The sequence below is a fragment of the Lontra canadensis genome, unplaced genomic scaffold, assembly GCF_010015895.1.
Source record: "Lontra canadensis isolate GAN:19392208 unplaced genomic scaffold, GSC_riverotter_1.0 scaffold85, whole genome shotgun sequence".
NCBI classification, from domain to species: domain Eukaryota; kingdom Metazoa; phylum Chordata; class Mammalia; order Carnivora; family Mustelidae; genus Lontra; species Lontra canadensis.
The window spans coordinates 7036617-7061695 of record NW_022631079.1 but is presented as its reverse complement, the minus strand read 5'-3'; the positions used below and the strand labels follow the sequence as shown (position 1 = coordinate 7061695).

The 25079-nt window shown below is 35.0% G+C and overlaps 1 protein-coding gene across 9 annotated transcripts in view; it reads left to right on the top strand.

The window, feature by feature from the left end:
* RYR2 (ryanodine receptor 2) overlaps window positions 1–25079 on the top strand; it is a 740314-nt gene that overhangs the window by 360348 nt on the left and 354887 nt on the right. For 8 of the 9 annotated variants that reach the window (XM_032883093.1, XM_032883091.1, XM_032883088.1 and 5 more), the window contains 3 exons: window positions 2820–2894; window positions 8667–8823; window positions 21046–21210. In XM_032883093.1, coding sequence (XP_032738984.1) covers window positions 2820–2894; window positions 8667–8823; window positions 21046–21210 — 397 coding nt within the window. Of the gene's footprint in view, window positions 1–2819; window positions 2895–7078; window positions 7092–8646; window positions 8824–21045; window positions 21211–25079 lie in introns of those variants that run through there. The other variant, XM_032883095.1, reaches the window with a different exon arrangement.

The window sequence follows — 25079 nt, the reverse complement described above, 5'->3', positions numbered from 1 at the left end:
GTTTTGTTTTCATTACTTCTTTAATAATTAAGGGATTTCAGTCCTAAATTTTTCAAAGTTTTCCTGTGAATCCTAGATTTGATATGAAATATTCTTGTCCTCATTACTTTTAGATATGGTATGGTTTCTATTTCCTCTTTGACCCATGAATTATTTATAAGAGTTTCTGAGTTTTCTAAATTCTTAAATTATAAAACCCTTTTTAGTATTTATTTCCAGGTGTTATTGGTTATAATTAGAAAATATGAGTAAATAGCTTTAGGTTTAAAAGTATCTGATGAAATTTTCTTTGTGGCCCCATACAAGATCTTTATGAAAGTCTGATTGATTTAAAAATCTATGTATCTATCTATGTCTGTATACACACACATACACCTCTATATTTTGTCATTTGTTTTTAAGTATATACCCAGAGATTCTAATTTAATTTGTCTAAGAATTATCTGTGCATTGGAGTTTTCAAAGCTTTCCAGACGATTCTAATATACAACCATGTCTTAAGAATCAATGTCCTAATAAAATAACACTCTAGTCCAGTGGTTCTCAGAATGTGGACCAGTTGCACCAAGGTCACTTGGGAACTTAGTAGGAATATAGATTCTTAGCCTTACTCTAGATCTACTGAATTAGGAACTTGGGGGCAGGGGGTATCCAGCAATACATATTTTTAAAAGCCTGTAAGATAATTCTGATACTCACTAAAGACTGAAAGCCACTAATCTGTACCAGGGTTGGTTTTCTCCCCAAGAAGACATCTGGGAACAGTTCTTGTTATCACAACTGGGGGGGTGGTGGTGGAGGAGACAGCTACTGCTGGCATTTGGTTGGTAGGGCCCAGGGAGCAGGGCACTGGACAGTCACCCAGAGCAAAGAATTACCTGGCCCAAAATATCAGTAGTGCTGCTTTTAGAAATTGATCTGAACTGTGATTTCTCAACATGACTTTCTCACGACCACCATTTGGAGAGCTTTTAAAAAAAATTCTGATCTCAGATGTAGCTTAATTGGCCATTGGTGAGGGCATGGCATCACATTCTAAAAATCTATCCATGTAATTACATTTGCGGATGTGACTGAAAACCACCACTATGCCATTGTTTGTTGGTACACATAAAACTCTTATAATGGATGGGTCACAGAGATTCTGAACCTACTGATCAATTTTAATATAAAAAAAAGGAGAAGTCATTATTACCTTTGGATGTGATGTAGCAAGGAGTGTAAAACACTAGATCCAGAAGTCTAACTACCATGTTAGAGGTACATTCTAAAAACGACTATGAGGATGTCATTAGCAAAATCCAGAATGTGGAAACTCCAAGACCAATGATACAGATTTTTATCAAGAAATAATGCCAACAAGGAAAAAAGACGGGAGAACTTTTCTTAAAAGAAATTTAAGCTACTTAGCAGATTTGCGTATCTTGTTTGGATCTTGATTTGAAAGAGCAACAGAAAAACAAAACATTTTTGAGAAAATGGAAAATTTGAATGTAAAATATGATATTTCACAGAAGTGAATTTTATGTGTATGTATTTTTTTGGAATTGTATGTGGAGGGGTAACTGGAGGTTATAGGTAGAACAAGATTGGCCCTGTGTTGATCGTTGTTGACACTGTGTGCTGGGTATATGAAGTTTTATTATAATAATCTCTATACTTTTGTTTATCTTTGAAAAATTCATAATAAAAACAATGAGAAGGAATATCTAAGCATGTGAGAGGAAAAGCAGGTGAGGGAGAATGGTGTTAGAAAAACTGTCAGGACAATAGGTGTTTCCACAGTGTAAAACAAAAACAAAAACCAATAACAGTCCATTGAATTTGGAACACGAATGTCATTTGATGGCATTAGCAAATACGTTTCATTGGAGAAGTGGGTCTGAAAGCAAGACTGGAATGCATAGAGAAGTGAGAGGGTCATCATGAGGCACATTAAGGGGGTGAGCAGGAAAGGAGAATATGGTCAAGTGTGTTAATTATGTTTGAGTTAGGATAAGGTTATGTGTGTTTGCATGATGAAAGAGATCCAGTAGAGGCAGAGACGGTGAGTCTCAGGGAGGAAACAGGGAGTATGCACAAGCATTGGTTTTCTTAAAATCATCTCAGTGGGTTGGCATAGAGTTGAGTTTGGATAATCTGTATAAATTACTTAGCATTACTTCTACCGTATTAACAAATTGTCGTAATGAGAGCTTTGGAATTTGTGTATGTGTGATGCTCATTCAAAGTTATTTCTCTTCTTGTGTACCTTTTTTTGTTGATGTTTATATTTTTGGTGGTCCTTATAATTTTCTGCCATCATTTTGCAGATTGTTATAATAAAGCACTAAAATTAATATGTTCTTATATTTCTTTAGTGTTCATATATCTAGAACAGAATTTAGAACCACAAATAATTATATGTGTACGTTGAAGTAATAAGGTATTAAACTATATGTAAACTCATAGCTGAGTACTTTAATGGGCCTAATTTAAATAAGTCAATTGAATGTATTTAGTGGGAGAGAGGGAGGAAGAGAGAGGCAGACAGGGAAGGAGGTGGGCAGCGGGGAGGCAGAGGGAATGAATGGAAGTGGAGGGAGAAAATGATGAGAGAATACATTTAAATTAAGAGTTTATTCAGGACAAACTTACATTGATCACTGTTACCGTTATTTCTGTTATTTTTATTTCCAGCTATACTGTCTCATGCCAGAAAGTATAACTTTATCTAAAGGCTTTCCATTTGCTTTTCTCTTGTAATTGGCTTGAGAAAATAGAGTCCAAGAATGACACGTGTTAAAATCGGGCTTATTTTTTTTCTTTTTTTTAACCAGAACTGTTCACTATGAAGGTGGTGCTGTATCCGTTCATGCACGTTCCCTGTGGAGACTAGAGACACTACGAGTTGCGTAAGTAGAATTTGTGATTAGAGCTGAGTGCTTCAAGTGTACAAAATACTTGCAGTGCTGTGGACTTGAGCTTTTACGTGAAAGCTCATGCGAACAACTACAGCAAACAAGCAAATGGAACAAGCAAATGAGAAAGTGCTGGAGAGTTTCTCTCCTCTTGCCCTTCTTCCTACATTTATTTTGCTTTCTTTAGCCTAAATTCACGAGGCAGTATGCAGTAATTCTATAATTCTATATGATCTGCTCCTGTCTTTAGCCTGATTTGTTTGGGTGATGTCCTCTCATCCCCGTCTGTGCATCTCCTAGCAGAAGGTGCTTCTAGGACAGAGTGATGTAAGGTTTGGAAACAGGACAAATGGTTTGCAAGTCTGTTTTACATTTCAGGTCTGACATTGTCTGGGTTTAACAGTCTAAAGGGCCATGTAAACAGGAAAGTTGAACATGAACAAGAGTACAGGGGTCGTTACTGGCAGTCACTATCCTTATTTACGAATACCTTGATAGCTGAGTAAGAAATCTGGATTGCAATACAAAGTCACTGTGTATTTGTTCATTATACAAACAAATACATATATATTCATATTCTTTTTTTTTTTCCTTTTTGGTGGCTTCAAAAAGTTGTTCAGCGGTTGACTTTTAGTTCCTGTAGATAAATGCAATGTTGATGATAAAGGTGTCATTTTGAATTATTTTCATTAGAATTAAAATATTAGTCAGATTTTTTTGTTGTTGATTGGAAGGTTCATTCCTTTGCCTACAGAGCAATAACTTTTTAGTGTATTTGTTCCCAATTACATTACACTTGTAGGAAATTAATGATTTAAAGTTATAGTTTCCATGAATGGCTATAGGGAACTATCTTAGTATAGAATAGTTATCTTTGTAAGGCCTACTATTTTGAGATTAATTCTTATTTAATGATGATTAAAGTAGTTTAGTTGTTCTTGCTTATATATCCCATACATTAGTTTTGAAACAATTTGAAAGGTGCATCCTTGAACATTGTAAGGTTTGACATTTACATTTTTCATTATAGTTTTTTTTTCATTATCAGTTTAAATAGATGCATAGAATATAATTTATGGGGTATTATTGGAAGTGATTTTTTAAAAAGATTTTATTTATTTATCAGAGAGCGAGAGAGAGCATGAGAGGGGAGAAGGTCAGAGGGAGAATTAGACTCCCCATGGAGCTGGGAGCCCGATGCAGGACTTGATCCCAGGAATCCAGGATCATGACCTGAGTGGAAGGCAGTCGCTTAACCAACTGGGCCACCCAGGTGTCCCGGAAGTGATATTTTAAAATGAAATAGCATACCACTCATTTTCTTTTTTTTTTTTTTTTTTAGCATAGCACTCTTTTAAAAGTATCTCATTAACTCTAAATACTGCTATGATTTAATACCCATCTTTATTTATTTAAAAATACTTGAACATAGTCTACCTTAACAGTAGAAATTACATACTCTTTCTCATTGTCATGATATTTGTTACTCTCCCATGACTGAGTTCTTTATTCTAAATAATTTTTTTTATGATTGAAAGACTGTTTTTGCTCACTTTAGCATACACTTAAGCAACAAAAATATGTATGTAAATATTTTTACATTTCTGGTGATAGTAAGTCTGTAACTTTAAAAAGTTCTTCTATTTTAAGCCCATTAATTGTTAATTAGCTGATAATAAATTCTTCCATCTAAATACATAGCTGATGAAATTACCTAAGTACTAATATTTTTGGTAAACATTGAACTTGAAAGAAAAATTTTACTGGAAATGCATCTCTGAAGGTAGAAAAAGAAGTGATGGCCTCATAAAATGAAGTAAGAGGAACTCAGAGCTTTTATGTGCTTCATAAATGATTCAGAGAATTGAGGGAAAGGGATTTTAAATACCTGTAAAGTACAGGTATTTCCTTTACCTTGTGTTTTATAAAAATGACAGCTTAAATAGAGAAATAGTTAAAGTGAAGCTGAGATAGATGTTGCCACCATTGGAAAACAGACTCCAGATGTGTTTTCAAATTTATAAATATCCCTCCCCTTTGTGATTATGTGCTTAAAGAAATGGGCTTGTTTTTTTATTTGTTTGTTTTGAGCAAAGGAGGCCCTAAATATGTCTCACTTTGTGGATTAAAAAACCTGGGGCGCCTTGGTGGCTTAGTGGGTTAAAGTCTCTGCCTTCAACTCAGGTCATGATCCCAAGGTGCTGGGATCTAGCCCCTCTGCCCGATCTCTGCTCTCTGCTCATCGGGGAGCCTGCTTCCCTCTCTCTCTCTCTGCCTGCCTCTCTGCCTACTTGTGATCTCTGTCTGTCATATATATAAATAAAATCTTAAAAAAAAAAAATAAAACCAGAAGGATGCAAACTCCTGAAAACCAGGCAGGGCTTCCTTTTTGTTGTCAATGTTGTTTTTGATGAACTGTAATTACATAAATCCAGGTCTTCTGTGTATCCTTCCATGATGCAATCTGGATTCTTTTTCTCTACTGTTGCTTATTGTTTGAAGTTTGAAAAGGCAACTGTGGGGTCTGTTTTCACTTGAAAGGGGGCGGGTGCTGAGAATATAGAAAGAAGCTGATCTCCAGGTCAGTCAGAGGTGAAAGGGGGCACGTCTGCTGATTGCCTCAGAATCCAAATGACAGCAGGGGACTTAGAGCAGCTCGCAAAGCAGGAGTTTTTCAACCATCTGAGGAAAGAAAGATGTTTCTGATGGACTCCGTGACCCTTGATTTGCACCATTTCATCTTCCTGTCTGTGCTAGAAAAGCAGGAGTTTCACTTGTACTGAATGTAATTATGTTAAGTGTTTTTTTCAGGTTCAGGTTCTGTTGAATTTTTGAACTACTTTGACTTCATTGTAAATGTACCCATTAGACTACATTGACTTTACACAGCTTCTTACATGCATTGGCCATGTAAATACTCATGTTTTTCTTTGTACTTAGGAGATGATAGTCTAACATTCTGCTTATGTTTATAACAGAATTTTATAACTGAAGGTCAATATTTATACTGTAATATTTGGGATATTCATTTTTTTCCCCTCCAACCAGGTCTCAAATTATATATTTGATATAGTTTATGCAGCCTAGTAATTATGTATTTTATATCAAATACTCCTACAAATAAAATTAATACTGTCAAAAATTTTTCAGTATCATGAACATTTTAATAAGGTAAGTTTTAACTTTGGGAGTTAAATATAATAGGAAACATATTCCAGTATTGTAAAGCTATTAGAACATTGTAAGTAAAATACATGTTGGTTTCTGTAGTAGGAATGATAATTGCAATTAAAAATATGCATTATGGGGGCGCCTGGGTGGCTCAGTGGGTTAAAGCCTCTGCCTTCAGCTCAGGTCGTGATCTCAGGGTCCTGGGATCTAGCCCCGCATCGGGCTCTCTGCTCAGCAGGGAGCCTGCTTCCCCCTCTCTCTCTGCCTGCCTCTCTGCCTGCTTGTGATCTCTCTGTCAAATAAATAAATAAAATCTAAAAAAAAAATGCATTATGTATGCTTCAAGTTCCGTTTTCTAATATGTTACAAAGAACCCACAAAATCAAAAGTGGATGTATCATGACAACTGACCAAATTACTTCCTGATCCTTTGAGGTCATTTCAAGTGAATATAGGTAATACATAGGGAATAGTTTTCTGTTGTGTTACCATAGGAAATTACTTTCTATTTCTGTGTTACTGTTACTATTTTCAGCTTTGACTAAATATTTGCGGCCTTCTGATTCTCTTAGGCTTGTCCTCTTTTCTTCTGGGCCATGAGCATTGGAGGCCAGCTAATGTGAATGGCTATACACTAAAGAAAATGTACTTAGACTTTTCAGTGTTTTGCTGATAATTGGCCAGATTCTCTTGGTGATTTGATAGGTGTGCTTGTAAATATGCACCCTATTAAGTAGATTTGTACATCATATGCAGAATACCCTCTAGAAAATCTGATACAAAGTATTGCTTGGTCCAAATTTGGAACTATTTTGAAAATGAAGTTGTTTTTTATGATGGTTAAGATGAGTCATTACTTAGAAAAAAAACATTTAGATGGTTCTTCAAATAATGAATGTGAATATTAAAAATAATTGTGTTTTTCATAGCATCTGCAAAGAATACACTTATTTTATAAGAGGGGAATAAACAAAGCTTTTTCCTTTACCAGACTAGAAATGATTTAATATTCTCTTGCTGGTAAGCAATTTTAATTTCATTTTTAACAATACTGTGTTATTAGTAGGGTTTATTGGCACACATTACTTTAGTTGGGGGACTTGTCCAAATTAATTGCCTCTATAAACATATCCATGTAATAAAGATCTTATTACAGTATCACTTTGTTTTCCCTGCTAATATTCAAAGTGAAAAATCCAAGTTAGGAAATCAGCATAAAATGACTTACAGTTTACTAAAATTGGTGAATTTGAAAAAGTATTCTCAATTTGTAGACTACAAAAGGCCCTATGTTTTTTATGACCTTTTTAATCATCTTATATTAAAACAAGCTTACAAATTAATAAAATCATGTTAAAATTCTCCATACTTTCATTTTTTTTGTCTATTTGATTCATTACATAGTGATAAACGCTTCCACTGTAATTGTTTTTATATTTAATTATCTTTTTCTTTTGTCTCATTTTCTCTTTTCCATTGCCTTGTGAAGCTTCATGACATGCCTTCTTTTTAGAGTATGTTTTTTCTCTTTATAAAATACCTAACTGTATCCTTTTTATGCTTTATACCTTAAATTCTAATTTGTTTAATATCAACTTTACCATCACTATTTCCTTTTGAATTTATATGCCTGATAAATTTGTATTTATTCATTCATTTTTAGCTCTTGAAAAACTTATTTGATTTTCAGCATAATTCTTATCAATGTTAAGAGGCCATCCTTGTTTTGCACATAACTGATCTAACTGAAAGGTGTGTATATCAGAGCCATGTTTCAGTACCATAGTGCATACAAGGTTCATACACATGTGACTTTCAATTTACACAGAACTGCACAAAATAAGGATGGTCTGTATCTTGATTTTTCTCTTCTCCCCTATCTGGAAGTCATTTTAAAAAGCAGATTTTAATGATCATGACTTGTCTTTTTATCTTTTTCCTGCAACCTTAATTTGTATGTTGTTTTTGCATTTTATTTTTTTCCTTTTTTTCTCTCTTGACCATTTTAGAATTCTCATTTTCTTGGTTTGTCCTTTTTGTTGATCAGTTTTGAATGATACAATTGTTCCACATTATTAAATTTCAATGCATAAGAATAGGTTTCAAGTAAATGTATACTTTAATTTATATATATGAGTTCCAATCAGTCCTAATTAGGCATTGATTGAATTACCACTGTTTTTCAAGGCTGCAAATTCAACAGAAGTTTTTAACTAGTAAATTCTAAAGTGTTCTTTAAACTTATAATTTCCATATCTGTGACTAGTGATTAGATGTTAACTTGGACCACAAGCCCTTAGTCATCTTTGCATGGGGCAGTAAATAGTATGGGTGGCATTATATTTAAAATCAAGGTCTTTGAGTTAAATTTTGCTTCAATTTACTATTAGCTGTGTAAGACTATTAGTCATTCTGGATAACCATTTTGTTGTTTGTGGAGTAAAATTCATACCACTAATATCACAAGGTATTTGAGAACTTTAAATGAGACAGTCTATGATAATCAAAGTTCCTTGTCCCAACACGTACATCTTAACTGCTTTTTCTCCTGTGATTGTGGATGCTATTGGATCAGGTCTTAACTGTGTTTGTTAGGTGGAGTGGAAGCCACATAAGATGGGGACAGCCTTTCCGACTACGCCATGTCACAACAGGAAAATACTTGAGTCTCATGGAAGACAAAAGCCTTCTGCTCATGGACAAAGAAAAGGCTGATGTAAAATCAACAGCATTTACCTTCCGATCTTCCAAGGTAAGACAGAAAATATAATTTTGGATTACCTGTAATTATGTCCCCACCACATTTCTTTTGATGTTAGAAATGGAAAGAGAAAGGATGTGACTATCATTGCTCTTGGCATTTTTTGACATGTATTTCTAAATTTCCAGTTTCTCTTCCATTCATTCCTTTAAAACTCATTTCCTAAACCACTAAAACCTGCCCAGGTGTCTCACCTGCTTTATAGTTCTTTGGTTGCTTACGTATAAGACATTCATCTAGCTCGTTTCTGTTTACTTAGGCTTTGACAAGTGCACTTAGCACAAACTTCATGCTGTTGTCCTATAACAATATGTTGGTAAAGCATGTCGGAACCTCAGAGGCCCATTTACATGTCTCCTCTTACATGCAGACCTTTTTCCTTAGGTCTTTTGAATCATTTGTAGGGGGAAAAAAACCTCTAAGAAAAACTCTTTAGATCTCTAATTAGAATTCCTCTGAACCAGATGATGAATAGAATAGGAAAAAACACATGCATCAAAGTCAAGTTGGAATGCTTGTGCTTCAGCCCAGTTCGTCCCCTCAGGACCTCTTGCATGGTGCCCAGCCTACCAACCCCACGATGCAATGGATTCCCACTCAGGCTTCAGCAAAATAACAAACGTCTCGAACAGTGAGGTGTCTCTGGAGTAGTCGAAAATCACATATTGAGTTGACAGATGCCAAGCATCTATTGTATTAATTTTAGTCATTATTATATACTTGTGTCCTTAATCTCATGAGGAATGTGAACTTGAGCAGAATGGTAGGAATGAAGCTGGATTACTGATTAGCTTTGGTCGTAGAGCTGCAAAAGCTAATGTCCCTGTTGTAGCTAAAGGAAGCTTGGATGAGTCCAGAAGTAACTGTGAGAAGACAGTAGCCTGAGTACATGTCACTAGTGCCTTTCTGTTAGTTCTCCTGCTTTGCAGTATGCAGAGTGGTGGTAGATGGTCCACACTCTTGAGTTCCCCAGAGATCTCTGGGAGAGATGGCAGTATAGATCCCTATTCTGTATGGTGGGAGTAGAGAGCTGGAGCTCAGACAGGGCTCACGTGTTTCTGTTTCTTGTGTGGACCCATAGAGACCCATATTTCATGGACGTCTGGTGGCCAGTTGCTCTTCGTCTCTGTAGATGGAAAGCGCAATTGGTCTTATTGTGAATGAGCTTAGTGCTGAGGGCTTTTTCCTCAAGCCTAACTAAGCACAAGGGTGGGAGTTTGTTAGTTTATCCATTATCCATTATCCATTACCTCAGTCCAAAAAGGGAAACAAACATTCAGCTCAGCAAAGAGGAATTAGTTATCTGATGGTAGAAGCCCTTTTTAAGTAAAAAAAAAAAAAAAAAAAAAAAAGATGGTACCAATTAAAGTGACACAGAGCTTTAAGGCAGAAAATTAGAAAAACTAAAGGAAATGCATGGCCTTCTAAGGGCAAAATATAATTTAGCAAAACAAAATCCCAGAGAAGAAGAACCTGAACAGGCATATGACAATGAAAGATGTTGGAAAAGTTCTTAAAGCTGTAGCGTTTACAGGGGCAAAATCTAGCCAAAATTGGAGGTGAAAGGGAAAAAGTCAAAGGGGCAGTAAGTGCTCTGATTGCCTTACCAGAAGGCAAGTAATATTTTTTAAAACTGAAAAGTCAGGTAATGAAGTATAAGATTTAACAGTAAAAAGGCTAACACTAAAGTATAATGAAAAAGGTGGTGAAGGAGAGGGGATTTGGTGCAAAAAAGAGGAAAATATTACCACTGTCATTGTCCGTAATCCAATCCAGTAGAAAGAGGACAAGGCCAAAAGAACAGCCACGGAAACCCACAGTCAACAGAGACAGGAGGCCACATAGCAAATGACTAGAAAACAGAAAAATGTAACAACAGAAAACCTAAAATGTGACAGAGTGGACATCTCATGTATTTGCCGTATCAACACATAAAAATGGGCTAAAATCACAATTTAAAATAAAAATTTCATATCGGATCGTGACGTATAAATGATGCTGACTTTAAGAGATACCTCCAAAGCAGTTTTATTTGGAAAGTTTGTAAATTAAAAGATGGCTCATGGAATACCAGGAAAATATAAATAAGAACAAAGAAGTGTCTGATTTAATATCAGATGAGGAGAAATTCACGTAAAAGAAAGTATTGAATGAGACAAAGGATACTTGTATCATAGTATCAGTGCAGTTCCCTGAGGATGTAACAGTTAACCAAATCTATGTAGCAAATAAAATGACTTAGTATTCATATTCATTAAACCAAACCTATAGGAGATACAAGAGGAAATAAACAGAAAAACTAGTGGCAGGAGACATGAAGTCACTGTTTCTCAGTTCATGATAGATAACATACAGAAGATGTAAATGCCATGTAATAAGGAATATATAAGTATTCCACACCACTGAGGAATTTTAGGGTGTCCGAGCCTGGGGAGCCTACCCAGGGACCCTGCCCCTCCATGGACATTCATTCACTTCAGAACATTTAAGGACTGCCTCGACCTGGCTTGGGAACTCACCGGGACCCTTTCTTTCCACACTCCTTGGCTTTTTAAAGACAATAATTGCTACCTTTCTGTGACCTCTTATAGGTCTGCCAACTGTAACTGATCTCACTGAGTATCAAGACACCCATTTTACAGGTGGGAGAACCAAGGTCAGGAGGGATGAATCACTTGTCCAAGTCACTGGGCTGGGAGTATGGAAGAGCCATGGACAGGAAGTTATCCCTGCCATAAACCGCCTGTCCAGCATGGGTTTAAATAACCACACCTGAGCTCCAGGCTTGGAACCCTGAACTGACTAGTTCACTCATCCGCACGTATCCCCTTGCCTGGCTGCCCCTGGAGTCTGGAGGTGTGCCTTTCACCCTGCAGGGCCCTCCACAGCTGACGCACCACCCCAACCCTCCACAGGCTCCCAGGCAAAAAGTCAGTATTTTGGTGTAGAAATCTGAATACTGAGTTCATCTTTTCTGTTTTTGTTATTTCTGTTACAACTATATTCCAGTGGTCTCTAAAATTCCTGTTTCTGTAGAAATCTGAATACCGAAACTGCCGTTTTCCTTTTGTTCTTTCTATAGCAATCCTGATTCTCCAGGAGGTAATTGGATGCCTGTGCAAAATGGGGATAGGTTATTCACATGGATATTGGAAATACAAAAGAGAAATGCGTATTGACATATTTTTAAACTTTGTTGTATACATAGAGCCACCAAACACACATACACCTATTATACATACATGAACACATACATGTTCATACATGAACACAACGTATATGAACATACACATAGCAATGTAATTTTTCCTAATGTGGGGAGATTGTCTTACTGCTATAAAACCTGTGCAGGTTAACTTTGTCATTCTTTGTCATGGCAAAAAAATTGGAAAAGACTCCAATATTCAACAAATACAGTTGATAGCTAAGTGGTATTAGCTTTCAGAATATACTGATCTGGAAAAATATCCAACCTAGTACCTAATACATCCTAAAAAGAAAATCGTAATCTAATTTTAAAAACTTATTTTATTTTTACTTAAAAAAGAAATTCTTGTGTATGTAGGTATTGATTATGTGATAGATGCAGAAGGATCTATACTAATCTTTTAATTTTGAGTACTTTAGAAACATTAGAATGAAAGGTATACGAGAGTAAGTATGGGGAAATTTTTTAACTTTTTAAAAAACAATCTCTGGATTATTTTGCTTGTTAACAATAGCCATATTTCTTTTGCAACAACGAAACATCAGTTAAAGTAGAAAACAACCATTGCACTGACATTCTTGGACATTAAGTTTTATGTACCTTTTTTGTTGCTGGATGCCTAGAAATGGAACTACTCAAAAACTATGAATATTTTCAGAAGCTCTGGATAGAAGTTCTAGCCCAAAATAGTAGATTTTGAAACCTTTTCCTCCAAATATCTCTGCTAATAGTCTGTCATTGTTAGAGTGTAGCTGGCATTTGAAGAATTTTTATTGGCTAGATCTTTCTCATCCTCTCTGCTTGGGGGTTCTGTTTCTGGATTTTGGCAACTGTGTAATGTCATAGCTTACACTGGACATAGAGAACAAGGATCCCCATGGTACTTCATAATGAACTATTAGATCTCTAAAACTAATCTCCTATTAAATCACTCTAATATGGAGGTAGTTGATAATTCACTGTCCTAAACTCCCACTTTTTAAATTCACCATGATAATTATATGTGATAACATGGTTGAGAGTAGTGAGGTAGAGGTGAAAGCCAGGAAGACATTTTATTTCTACAATCACAGAATTTTCATCTAAAATCACTGGCAAATTAGGTAGTAGTTCTTTCCCATGATATAGAAATAGAAACTCCATCATTTCTTTCTAAAATTACTTTTTTATTATGTATAATAATCACAGAAAAATTTTAAAGGGAATAAAGAAATATAGTAGGGAAAATTACATTCCCTTACTCAGAAACAACTGTATCATATATGTATTTTACTTATTAGCAAATAGATACATATTTGGATATTTAAGCTAATAATTAAAATTGAAAACTATTTGAGGAAAGTTGTTTTCTGCAATTACACAATAAAGAAGCATTGAACTTAGAACCAACTGAAACAGAATAAAAATAGTCTTTAATTATACATGAAATTATCTATTTTTAAAACAAAACATTTTTTATATTACCAAGATTTTAGAGAAAATATTATAAATAAATTCTCTCATTTCTATGTTAATTACCACATTTGATCATGGCCCCTGGTCTTTGAAATAAATATAGGGTTCACTTAAAGGTGTGTATATATATATATTTTTTTTTTTTCACTTAAAAGTATATTGCTTTTTTTCTTCTTCAGTCTTTTTTTTTTTTTTTTAGATTATATTTATTTATTTGACAGACAGAGATCACAAGTAGGCAGAGGGGCAGGCAGAGAGAGAGAGGGAAGCAGGCTCCCTGCTGATCAGAGAGCCCAATGTGGGGCTCAATCCCAGGACCCTGAGATCATGACCTGAGCCAAAGGCAGAGGCTTAACACACTGAGCCACTGAGGCACCCCTCTTCAGTCCTATTGACAGGTTAAAAATGCTTGTTATATCTTTATATGTTTTTATTATACTACTTCCAATAAAAATAATGAGTACTTCAATTTCCGGAAGGTGGAGACTTTTTTATATAGCATTTCTTCTATTCTTAGTATGTTTTGAGTACACAATTAATAATGACTGTTGATTGTTGTAACTACTGTGTTGCAACTCAAGTCTTCATTGTTGATGAAAAATTGAACTTTTGTACATCAGTTGAAAATGTCAACTTTTATCTTGGATTTAGGATATGGTTTTGGAAATTCTAGAAGTAAAAATCATCTCTCATGATTCTTTGTACTTAATTAGCAGTCCCTTCTCTGTAACTATTGAGACCCCTTTGAAAGTATATTCTTAAAGTTTAGCAAATCATTAAGATTATTCTTAAAAGTTTAAGTGAAAGTGGCTTTAGAAAACTATTCTAGTTTTCTAGTTAATACAAGGAGCAGTTGGGTTTTTTGTTTTGTTTTGTTTTGTTTTGTCATTGGGATGTCTTTGACACTAATATGAGCACTCAGTGCCCAGTCTCAAATTCACGATTTGAGAGAAGACTCAACAATTGTTGATAAGTATATATTTTCAGAATACTCAGAATAAAGCTATTTTCCACTATTTTATAACCTATGTTCTCTTTTTTCCAGCTTGAGATACAATTGACATGTAACAATGTGTAAGTTTAAGCTACACAATGTGATGATTTGATACATGTATAAATTACAAAGTGATTATGTTGGTTTTCCTTTAAAGATAACATTTTACTTAATGAAGGATTCAATTTTATTTAAGTAAATTTTTTAGACTAAGTATTCCTCAGTTTCTCTACTCCTAGAACTTGAACCACCACTTTCAAGTGTATTGAAATGTCAGTTTTAATCACTGGTAGGTCTTGCCAATTACAAATGTATTATGTTCCCCCCCCAAGAAGTAATTTTTCTGTAACTTAATATGTCACTAAAATATTCCCCAGTGGGTGATTTTCTCCAGTTTTCTCTTTTCCACACACCCTGAACAAAAACCTTTTGCTGCTGAAATGATGGAATACTACCTTGAAAAGGCTGCCATTGAGATGACAGGACTTATGGATCGCATGGCGGAAATAGAAAGAACAAAACTTTTCAAGAGTAGTTTTTAGTATGTCATTTTTATTTGGGAATTTTTAAAATTTTTGGTTCGAAAAATGTTTAAGATGTTTTAAAATAGACACACACAGTGAAAATAAGTGTAACGGGTAACAGTTTATCATATGCCAAGTAATGTGCTAAGCACCTTGCCTCCATTATCTTATTTAATCATAGATATGAAGCTTAGATAATATTTTTAATCTTCATTATGCAGTTGAGAAACTGAGGCTTGGATGGGTTATGTGGCAATTTCAGACTCCGGACATAAATACTAAAACGAAAACCCCTTTTATTATTATTTTTTTTAGTATTTCTTCCTGTTTCACTTTTTTTTTTCTTTTTTAAAATTTTATTTTATTCTTTTTCAGTGTTCCAAAATTCATTGTTTATGCACCACACCCAGTGCTCCATGCAATATGTGCCCTCCATAATACCCACCACCAGGCTCACCCCCACACCCCCAAACCCTCAGTTTGTCTCTCAGAGTCCACAGTCAAAGATTTAATAATAATAATAATAATAATAATAATAATATAATGTCAGCTAGAAAAGGTACATTGCTCACCTGTGATCATCTGACTGTTATGGCTATTGATTGATTAAATAGCTGAAAAAATAAAAGCAGAGTGAATTTGTTTTTTTCTTATCAAAATAGTTACACAAAATCATCAGTGGAGATGGATTTTGCATTTAATCAGGATTAAATTCAAAATGAATTTTTTCAGTCACCCTTTTTCAAGGGGTATTGATGGCATAATAAAAATAATGCCAATTATCGTTTCATAGAAGACATAGAAATTCAGTTAGAATTTTTATGCTGATCCTTTTTAGTGGCAGTCAGCTCAAGAATGAGCTCAGGGAAACCTTCTGTGGTTAAGATGAGGTATATGAAAGTTCAACCAGAGAAGCATGAGATATGTGTATACTAAGGGTTTTTTATTATGTAAATTATCACAATTTATAAGATTGTGAGGACTGGTTAAGCAAGTCTGGAGTCTATCCTGCAAATGGCTGGAAAGGAAGATCATGATTAGGAGGGAACCCCACGGGGCTAGTAGCTACTTACAGTCTCTGAGCTCAGGGAAAGCCTAAGCCCCCCCCCCCCACACTTCCTGTCTGTCAGCCACCTGACACAATAATTTGGAAGGATTTAAGGATGATTTAAATTAAGGCTAGAAGAATTTCTCTGAACTACCTTGTTCATTATAATAGGAATATAATCCTACATGACTAATTCAAAAATCTTAATGAGCCTTGGGGTGCCTGGGTAGCTCAATTGGCTAAGTGTCCAACTCTTGATTTAGGATCAAGTCATGAACCCCACGAGCCCCACATATGCTCCATACTGGGTGTGAAGACTGCTTATGATTCTCCTTCTCCCTCTACCCCTGCCCCTATGCCCCTCTAAAAAATAACTTAATGAGCTTCATTTGGTTTATCCAATGCCTGTATATCACTTAATATGGACAGTTGTCAGAAATACTTTTGGCTTAATGAGCAAGTTTGGTATGCCCAAAGCCAAAATATCACTTAGTATTTTTCACACTGATCTTTTATAATTCTTGAACCATTTTGCTATTCATTAGGAAATTAGATTTTCTAAGCATTCATAAGTGGAATTATTTGAATGTTAGGATTGGAAGTAGTTTACAAGTATATTTTCTGTGGGAAATCTGATGGGGTATATGATTTTCCTCTAAAAATTTATTCATCTAATAAATCTTTATCAAGAATCTAGGATTTGCAGGCACCGTTCTGCTCTTGGGGATATGGGCCATTGAGATGAATGAACCAGACATATGATTCCTGCCTTTGAAAAACTAATTAATAGTCAAGTGCGAAAGAAGGCAGTCAAGAAGCAATTTCAGTAGAATGACATTTCTCTCATAGTTGAAGTATAGTGTGCTGTGGTTGTCTGTGAAGCAAATGGGGAAATGTCTGTCCAAAAAATCATCTAATAGTAAAAATGTAAGTTTTTTCAGTAACTCGAGACTGTGTCAAAAAGAGTTTCCTTTTTGAACATCTTTATGGTTCTCAAATCTCAAGATTATTGTTATAGGATGGACAATTAGACTATTTAAAAATTTATGAATGTTAGTGAATGCTAAGATAACAGTGAGGATCTAAACATTTCCTAAGTTAAATGCAGGAGGTATGGGAATTAAATATTAGGTAGTCTTTGGAGAAAAGTTTCCACTTAATGACAAAATGCCTATTATGTCAGAGTGCTTTTAAAGGCAATCTGATCTTGGGGGTTCCTGGTTGGTGCCATTGGTTAAGTGCCTGACTCTTGGTTTTTGGCTCAGGTCATGATCTCGGGGTCTTGGGATCAAGCCCCACATCGGGTTCCACATTCAGGCTGGAGTCTGCCTGGGACTATCTCTCTCCCTCTCCCTCTGCACACTCCCCTCTCCCCCCATGCACATGTGTGCATTCTCTCTTTCTCTAAATAAATCTTTTAAAAAACCCAAAAAGCAGTCTGATGTTGAGACTGGAAAATTTCTATTAATGTACTTTCAACTGCATTGACTCCTTAGTCTGTAATTCCAATCTGATGTTAAGCTGATCCAATTAATTTTATATTTCAATTATTGCTTTCATTTTGCTAATACATTTCATTTTATATCATTTCTGTTTCTCAACTGAGAATCCCATCAGTTTATTCATTATGTGAATGTTTTCCTTTATGTCCTTGAATGTATTTTATATTTATAATAGTTGCTTTAAAGTCCCTGTCTGCTCATTTTAAGGGCCATCTTTGCATCATTTCTGTTACTTGTATGAGCCACATTTGGTTTTGTTTACTTAATTTAGTGTAGACCATCCTTTCTTGTTTTTCACGTTTACTTATTTTAGATAGTATATACTGGGTATTAGAAATGATAGGTTATAAAGACTTTTAGTTTTGTTAGGGTTATATTTTTTGCTGTAGGTTTTTTGTTTTTGTTTTGTGTAAGAGTGATTGAAGTTTTAGCAGGCATTTAACCCTGTTGGACTGAATCTCCAGTTCTCTCTTTTGCAGGGGTCAGTGGCTTGTTCAGCTCTCATCCACTGTCATTTCTGTAGAGCATAGTTTAGTGGTCAGCAAGAATTCAGATGCACTTTATAAGCAAACTTGGCAGATACTTTTTTGGTCTAGGATTTAGCTCATCTAATTTTCTGGCGGCTTGTGAACCCTAAAGTGTGTTCTCTGATATCTCAAGCCAGGAAAGCGGCAGATTTCTTCCACCTGAACTGCAGGTGGATGGGCAAGGCATACCCCTGGGCAAAAAGCAGCTTTTAAAAAAATTAACCTGGGTCCTGTTTTCCTCTAGGGAGAAAAATTTTCTCCAATTTCTCCCTGCTTTTGGTCCCTCTCAAAGATCTTCGGATAGGTTCTGGGAAGTATTTTTTTTCCTAAATTTTATAACTGTCATCTATGGGTAGGATTAGTCCAACTTAAGTACCCTGTCATTTCCTAAAGCCAGAGTAAAGGAAACAAAAGCAGAGACAAAAGTATTTAAAAAGGGGGGGGGGAGAATAAAAAAGTGATGCCAAGACCAAAAGCTGCTAATTTTGATACAGTATTGCTAATACAGAGTATTAGTAAAATGAATCCTTGCCTAATCTGGACACTGTACTTCTAGTAATACAGCCCAATTTTATGTTAGAGGCTTTTAATAGCTGTCACATTCTTGACTCATGCTTATAGTTGTTCAAAGCATCTAGGTTATTCTCACCTGGATTTCTCCTTCTCTTAAGCCTGACTTACAGAAAATGACAGGAAATAAAAGAAAGAAAGAGCATGAATGGCCTTTGTTCTTTTATACAGCAAATAATCACATGTTACTTTTTGCTAATGTTACTTCAGCAGTTCTTCCCTCACCTGAGGACCAGAAATAGTTACTACCCAGTTTTCCTGAAATGTCATGATTAAAACTTTGAACCCCGAGAGTAAAGTGAACTGCTTAATAAAAACCAAACAAAACATAGCTTTGCAGTTAGTAATTGTAACTTCTCAAAACACAATCCACAGTCCATAAATAGACCAGCAACTAATTCCCTTGGATAAAAGGAAAACAAAAAGTTAGAATGTTAGAGGCTCATTGTTTTTATCCTGAGGAGATAATTACATTGTTATATTTTCACCTAGAATTTAATTTTCCCATCGATGGGTTTGGTGTAAGTGGATTAGTAGTTTATCTTCTTTGACAGAATGAAGTTGGAACAGTTTAATAATCTGTTTTATTGCAGATTCTTAGAATAGTGTTTTAAGTTATTTGCATGATGGTTAAACCAACTTATAATTGTATTCATTTTTTTATATGACCTTGACTGATTGTGTTAAGAATATTTCAATTCATTTTAATTTTCAAATGTTGGAGTGTTTGTAACCATTTTAGAGTTATTAGTATAATGTGCAAAACAAAATATATCAAAATTATGTTTTCCTTGAATTATTCCTTTTTGTGTAACAGCCGTAAAGTTTACTCCAAACTAATCTTCAAAACATTTGTGTAATTATTACGAAGGCCAAACAAGGAAAGACTCAGATGAAATTTAAAGTAAATTTAACTATACAAGTTAGAACAAGGAGAAGAATAAAAAAAAAAAAAACACAAAAGGAGATACAGTAACCAAAAGAACATTAGATTTTTTTTTTTTTTTTGCTGTTATTTTAAGGACTGTATAGAACTTGAAGACATGTGTGCCTGAAGACCAGAAGTAAGTGTGGGAGGAAAAACTGAAAGAGTGTGTTGAAGGAGGAAACATTAAAATAAGGAGGGATTTCCATATTTATTTGGAATCAGAGGATTGGTTGTTTCTTCATAATACAGGGAGCTTGCCCTCGTAGCCCTATAGGGGTGAATCGTTCTGTAGTCCCCCTTGGAAGTTGCAGTTGCAGAAACTGAATTATAGCTTTGATCAGTTCAAAAGAAATCCTCAGTGTTATTAACATCCTTAGTAACTCACCATCAACATTATCGACACCATTTTCATAGTCAGAATCATTAAAATTTAGGTAAGCATTTATTTTGCTCCAGCCACCAGGCTGTACCCTTTACGTGCCTTATCTCATTTTTTTCTGATACTATGGGCGAGGTACTTTCCTTAGCTTTATTTACAGATGAGAAACTTGAGGCTGAAAAAGTTTACTTAAATTGTCTTAAGGTCACAGAGGTAATCAGTGACAGAGATTGAACTCAGAACTGGATTTTCTGTTCCCTTAAACATATGCCCTTAATTGCCAATAATGAAAAAAAAAATCTGGGGGTGCCTGGATGGCTCGGTGGCTTAAAGCCTCTGCTTTCGGCTCAGGTCATGATCCTAGGGTCCTGGGATGGAGCTCCGCATTGGGCTCTCTGCTCAGCAGGGAGGCTGCTTCCTCCTCTTTCTCTGCCTGCCTCTCTGCCTACGTGTGATCTCAGTCTGTCAAATAAATAAATAAAATCTTTAAAAAAAATCTGGAAACAATATGAAGCATAAGCTACTAATATTAAGATCTCTGGTTTGAAGTTTGCCTTTAAGCAATGTAAAATTTTATGTTAGGGCCAAAATAATATCCTACCAGTGTGAATAATTCAAGGTATGTTTATTTATCTTAATAATTTCCCACTTTGATTTTCAGTATCAGTTGAACTGCTGGAATAGAATATTTGACATTATTATTTTAAAGGATGTCAGACTGCTGAATTTTTCAAGGAACATAGCTACAAAAAGGCAAAGTTCTTTCAATATGAACTAGTACTTTGGGCACCTGGGTGAGCCAGTCGGTTAAGTATCTGCCTTTGGCTCAGAACATGACCCCAGGGTCCTAGGATCTAGTTCCACGTTGGGCTCCCTGCTCATCAGTGAGCCTGCTTTTGCCTTTGCTTCTGTCTCTGTCTGTCTGCTCTTAGGAAAAAATAAAATCTTTTAAAAATATATATGTATTAAATGTATATATATGTATGTATACACACACACACACACAAGACATACTGGTATTTTCAGGACTTTTGCTTATCTTGTTCTTCTTCTTTTTTTTTTTCTTTTCTCTTCTTAGGAAAAATTGGATGTAGGAGTGAGAAAAGAAGTTGATGGCATGGGGACATCTGAAATAAAATATGGAGACTCAGTATGCTATATACAACATATAAATACAGGCCTGTGGCTTACTTACCAGTCTGTGGATGTGAAATCAGTGAGGATGGGATCCATACAACGTAAGGTAAGATTATGTAAACACGCAGTTTATAGCCGCCATTTTGTATGACAAAAATATGCAAAAAGAGCAAGAGGTAGCTAACACTTTGAGCCACCTGCTAAACACAGAATGGTCAAATCCCACCATAATTATCTCTTTGGTTTTTGTGAGGTAGCAATGCCGGATGTCACATCATGGCTTGAAATACTAAAGTAAGAAATACACTCTTTTTTGGATTCTAGCAGTCTACAGCCTCCTTCACTTTGTTCTTCGTGCTCCTGCCAGGGTTATGTCTCTAAAATGCAGGAGAGCTCATGCACACTAAGTAATTAATTGATTTAAATTTAAAGGTGTACACTTGATTAAGTTATTAGATTTTTGTGCATTTTGGGACAACTTTGGTAAGTGAATGTCCCTTTCCAACTATAAATATCAATTCTAAAACAATCAAGTATTTTCACCAATAATTTGGTATCCAACTCAAGATAATTCTATAAGTGTGAAAAATAAATAAGTATAAAAAATAAATACACTGGATTTTGAAGGCAAAGTACAACAAAAAGGGATTGCTAAATTCTTCATTAACAGCTTTGTTCTGTTTATTTGTTGAAATAATAATATTTTGGATATATTAGGGAAAATCAAATATATAATTAAAAAATTTTACCTTTAAAAAAAACTTTCTTTGGTGTGTGCTCTAGAAAAATTTACATATTTTAGAAACACTTTCTGCCACCCCTTCTCACCCACCCCATGCTTCCTTCTAATTACTACCACATCGAAGGATAAATACTGTCATTGCTCGTCATAGTGGGAATGAGTTCTGTACAAGGCTTTTTATTTCATTTTATGGATGGAGATTTTATTGGATTTGTCCTACTGCATACTCTATGCAGTATCAATGTTATACACTGATATTTACCAGAAAGGTAAACATTCAAAGTATGATTGCATAAATCACAAGGAACAGAAAAAGGAAACAAAGCAAAATTTTTAACTTAGATATGACTTTCTTTGAGCTCTTTTCTAGCACCACATTTTGATTATAGCTTTTTTTTTTTTTTTTTTAAGAGTTGAATATGATAGGGGCGCCTGGGTGGCTTGGTGGGTTAAGCCTCTGCCTTCAGCTTGGGTCATGATCTCAGGGTCCTGGGATTGAGCCGCATGTCAGGCTCTCTGCTCAGCAGGGAGCCTACTTCCCCCTCTCTCTCTGGCTGCCTCTCTGCCTACTTGTGATCTCTCTGTCAAACAAATAAATAAAATATTTTTTTAAAAAGAGTTGAATATAATAAATGGTTATGGGAAAAATATAGGTAGAAATGGTAACATAGAGGCACATTTTTTAGAGATGTATTTATTTGAGAGAGAGAGACAGAGACAGAGAGCTGGGGGGGTGCGGGGAGGAAGAATCTCAAGCAGACTCCCCACTGAGTGTAGAACCTGATGCAGGTCTCCATCCCAGGACCTCAAAGACCATGACCTGAGCTGAAACCAAGAGTGGGACACTTAACATGCTGAGCCACCCAGGGACTCTGTCATATTTTTGCAAAGATAGAAATAAGTTTTAATCAGAAGATCACTAGAAACTTCAGGTGCCATTTCCCCATTCTCTATACTTAAGTGGTAAATGCAAAAAAAAAAAAAAAAAAAAAAAAAAATATATATATATATATATATATATACACACACACACATACATACACATACATACGCATATAATCACAATAATATATATATATTTATATATATATATATATCTTTATATATATGGCTTAAACAATTTTCTTCAGTCCTTTTTTGCCCAAGTACCACCTGAATGAATTTTTTAAAACACATACCTCATGGCATAGTTTTTATTATAAATTAAAATAGTTGCAAATAAAATGATTTCTGGCTTATTTTAAATAGGAACATTTTAAACCAAACTCTACTTATGTCTTTTAAATATGTTGTCTGGGAATTAAATACCAAGAGTTCCCAGAATTACCTTTCCCCATTCTGCTAAATTCAATGAAAACGCAAACCCTGGAAATTTTTTCTTCTAAGTGGACCTCAAAGTAATTCCGTCCACCACATCCCTGCAGATCTAGTTCAGCCTTTCTCATCCCTTGTGTGCACTATTTCTAGAGCCTCTTAACCAGTGTGTCTGCTTGCCTTCAGTCTTACTTCTCTCCAGTCTATTCTGGTTTTATGACTGCCATGTTCAAAGCCCATCATGGATGAGCTTTACTTCCTGTGGTAATTCCACAAGATCATTGCTTAATCAGTCCTTTCTCTGTCTTCCGTCCATTGCAGTTATGCTGGGGTTCTTAATAATTACTCTGCCGTCTTATTCCTTAACCATGGGTTAAAGTCGAAGTGGGACTTATACTCACCATCATCGGCTAGAATAGAACTTTCCTTTTAGAAAGCTAAGGGTGTTGAGAAGCTAACCAGTCTTAAATTAGAGAAGACAGACTTTATAGGCCATAGATGAGATAATCCAGTAAAGTCTCTATGGTAGACTTATTACCACTTGGAAAACCATCTACTATATTAAATCCTTAGGGGAAGACTTCATTGTGGTCATGGTATATGAGAACCTCTCAGTCCAGATTTCCTAAGTTTTATATACTTCCCAGTTAGCTAGTGGCTTAAATCATTTTAATTTTCAAGAAAAGCATGTTGGTCATTTATTTGCCAGATTTTTATATATTTGAAACTGTCTTTCTGTTGCTTTATATAAATAAAAACTTGCTTAGTTAAAAAAGATGTTTGAATCACAATTCATAGCTTTAATATATCCCATATTATGTGAATATTCATGTTTTGCTGCTGAAATATAAACTCATTGGTTGTCGAGTAATGTACAGATGACACCAGAATATTACAAATAGTATACAGTTTATATAATGTATTACCTTTTTAAGAAAATCTGAAAACATCTGTCACCAAGAATTTTTAATTCACACATGTAGGTCTTTTTAAAATTGGGAGAATTGTACAAATGTATCTTTGGTTTCTGTTTCCCTTCTGTTAGTTTCTTTCTCAGAAAATGGGCTTGTTCCTCTTCTCCATGTTTGCCATCTTCTCTTTCTGTATTCTTACCTTTCTTCCTAGTTTCTAGATCCGGCTTCTCAGTTGAGTCTTCCAAATCACCCATTTTGTTGTGTTTGGTGCTTGTATCCTTAAATTCTTTCAGAGCCTTTAAAATTTCACTTTTCTTGTAATATTTCATGGTCTCGCCCCCAGTCACTTTTTATGTCAGCTTTCTGTTTTTCATCTCTTCCGGATGCTCATCTCGTGTGCTTTCTTATTGTGAATCTTCACTCCTGTTTCACAGAAGTTATACATTCTTAGATCCTACAGAGAATTGACATAGTTTATATGTAAATGATATCCTGCTATTCCTGTTTTTCTGGCTTTTTAAAAACTTGGGAATTATTGCTGAATTTTATCAATTAAAGGAATTATAAATCATGTTTTAGTGTTCTTCAATTTGTTGGTAAATAAGGTAATTGACATTACGATATTGAAGAATCTGTAAAGGCTTAGATGAAACCCTATTTGGCCATAGTTTTTAATGCTTTTTAAATATTATTAGATCTTATTTATATTTTATTTAGAATTATTACATATATATTCAGAGTTAAAATTAACTTTTCTTTGTTAGGGATACTGAAAGTTGAATTTCATGGAATTTTCATATGTCACACAATATTCTTTTTTGGTCTTTTTCAACCATACAAAAATGTAAAATTCATTTAACACTCACAGGCTGTACTAAAAAAGGCAACAGGCCGTAGTTTCCTGACCCCTGGTCAGGACCAGTTTACTGTGAAAATTTTCTGTTCTTTGAAGATTCATTAGCATTTGCTTGTAAACCTGGGATCTTTTAAATATCAACTCCTAAA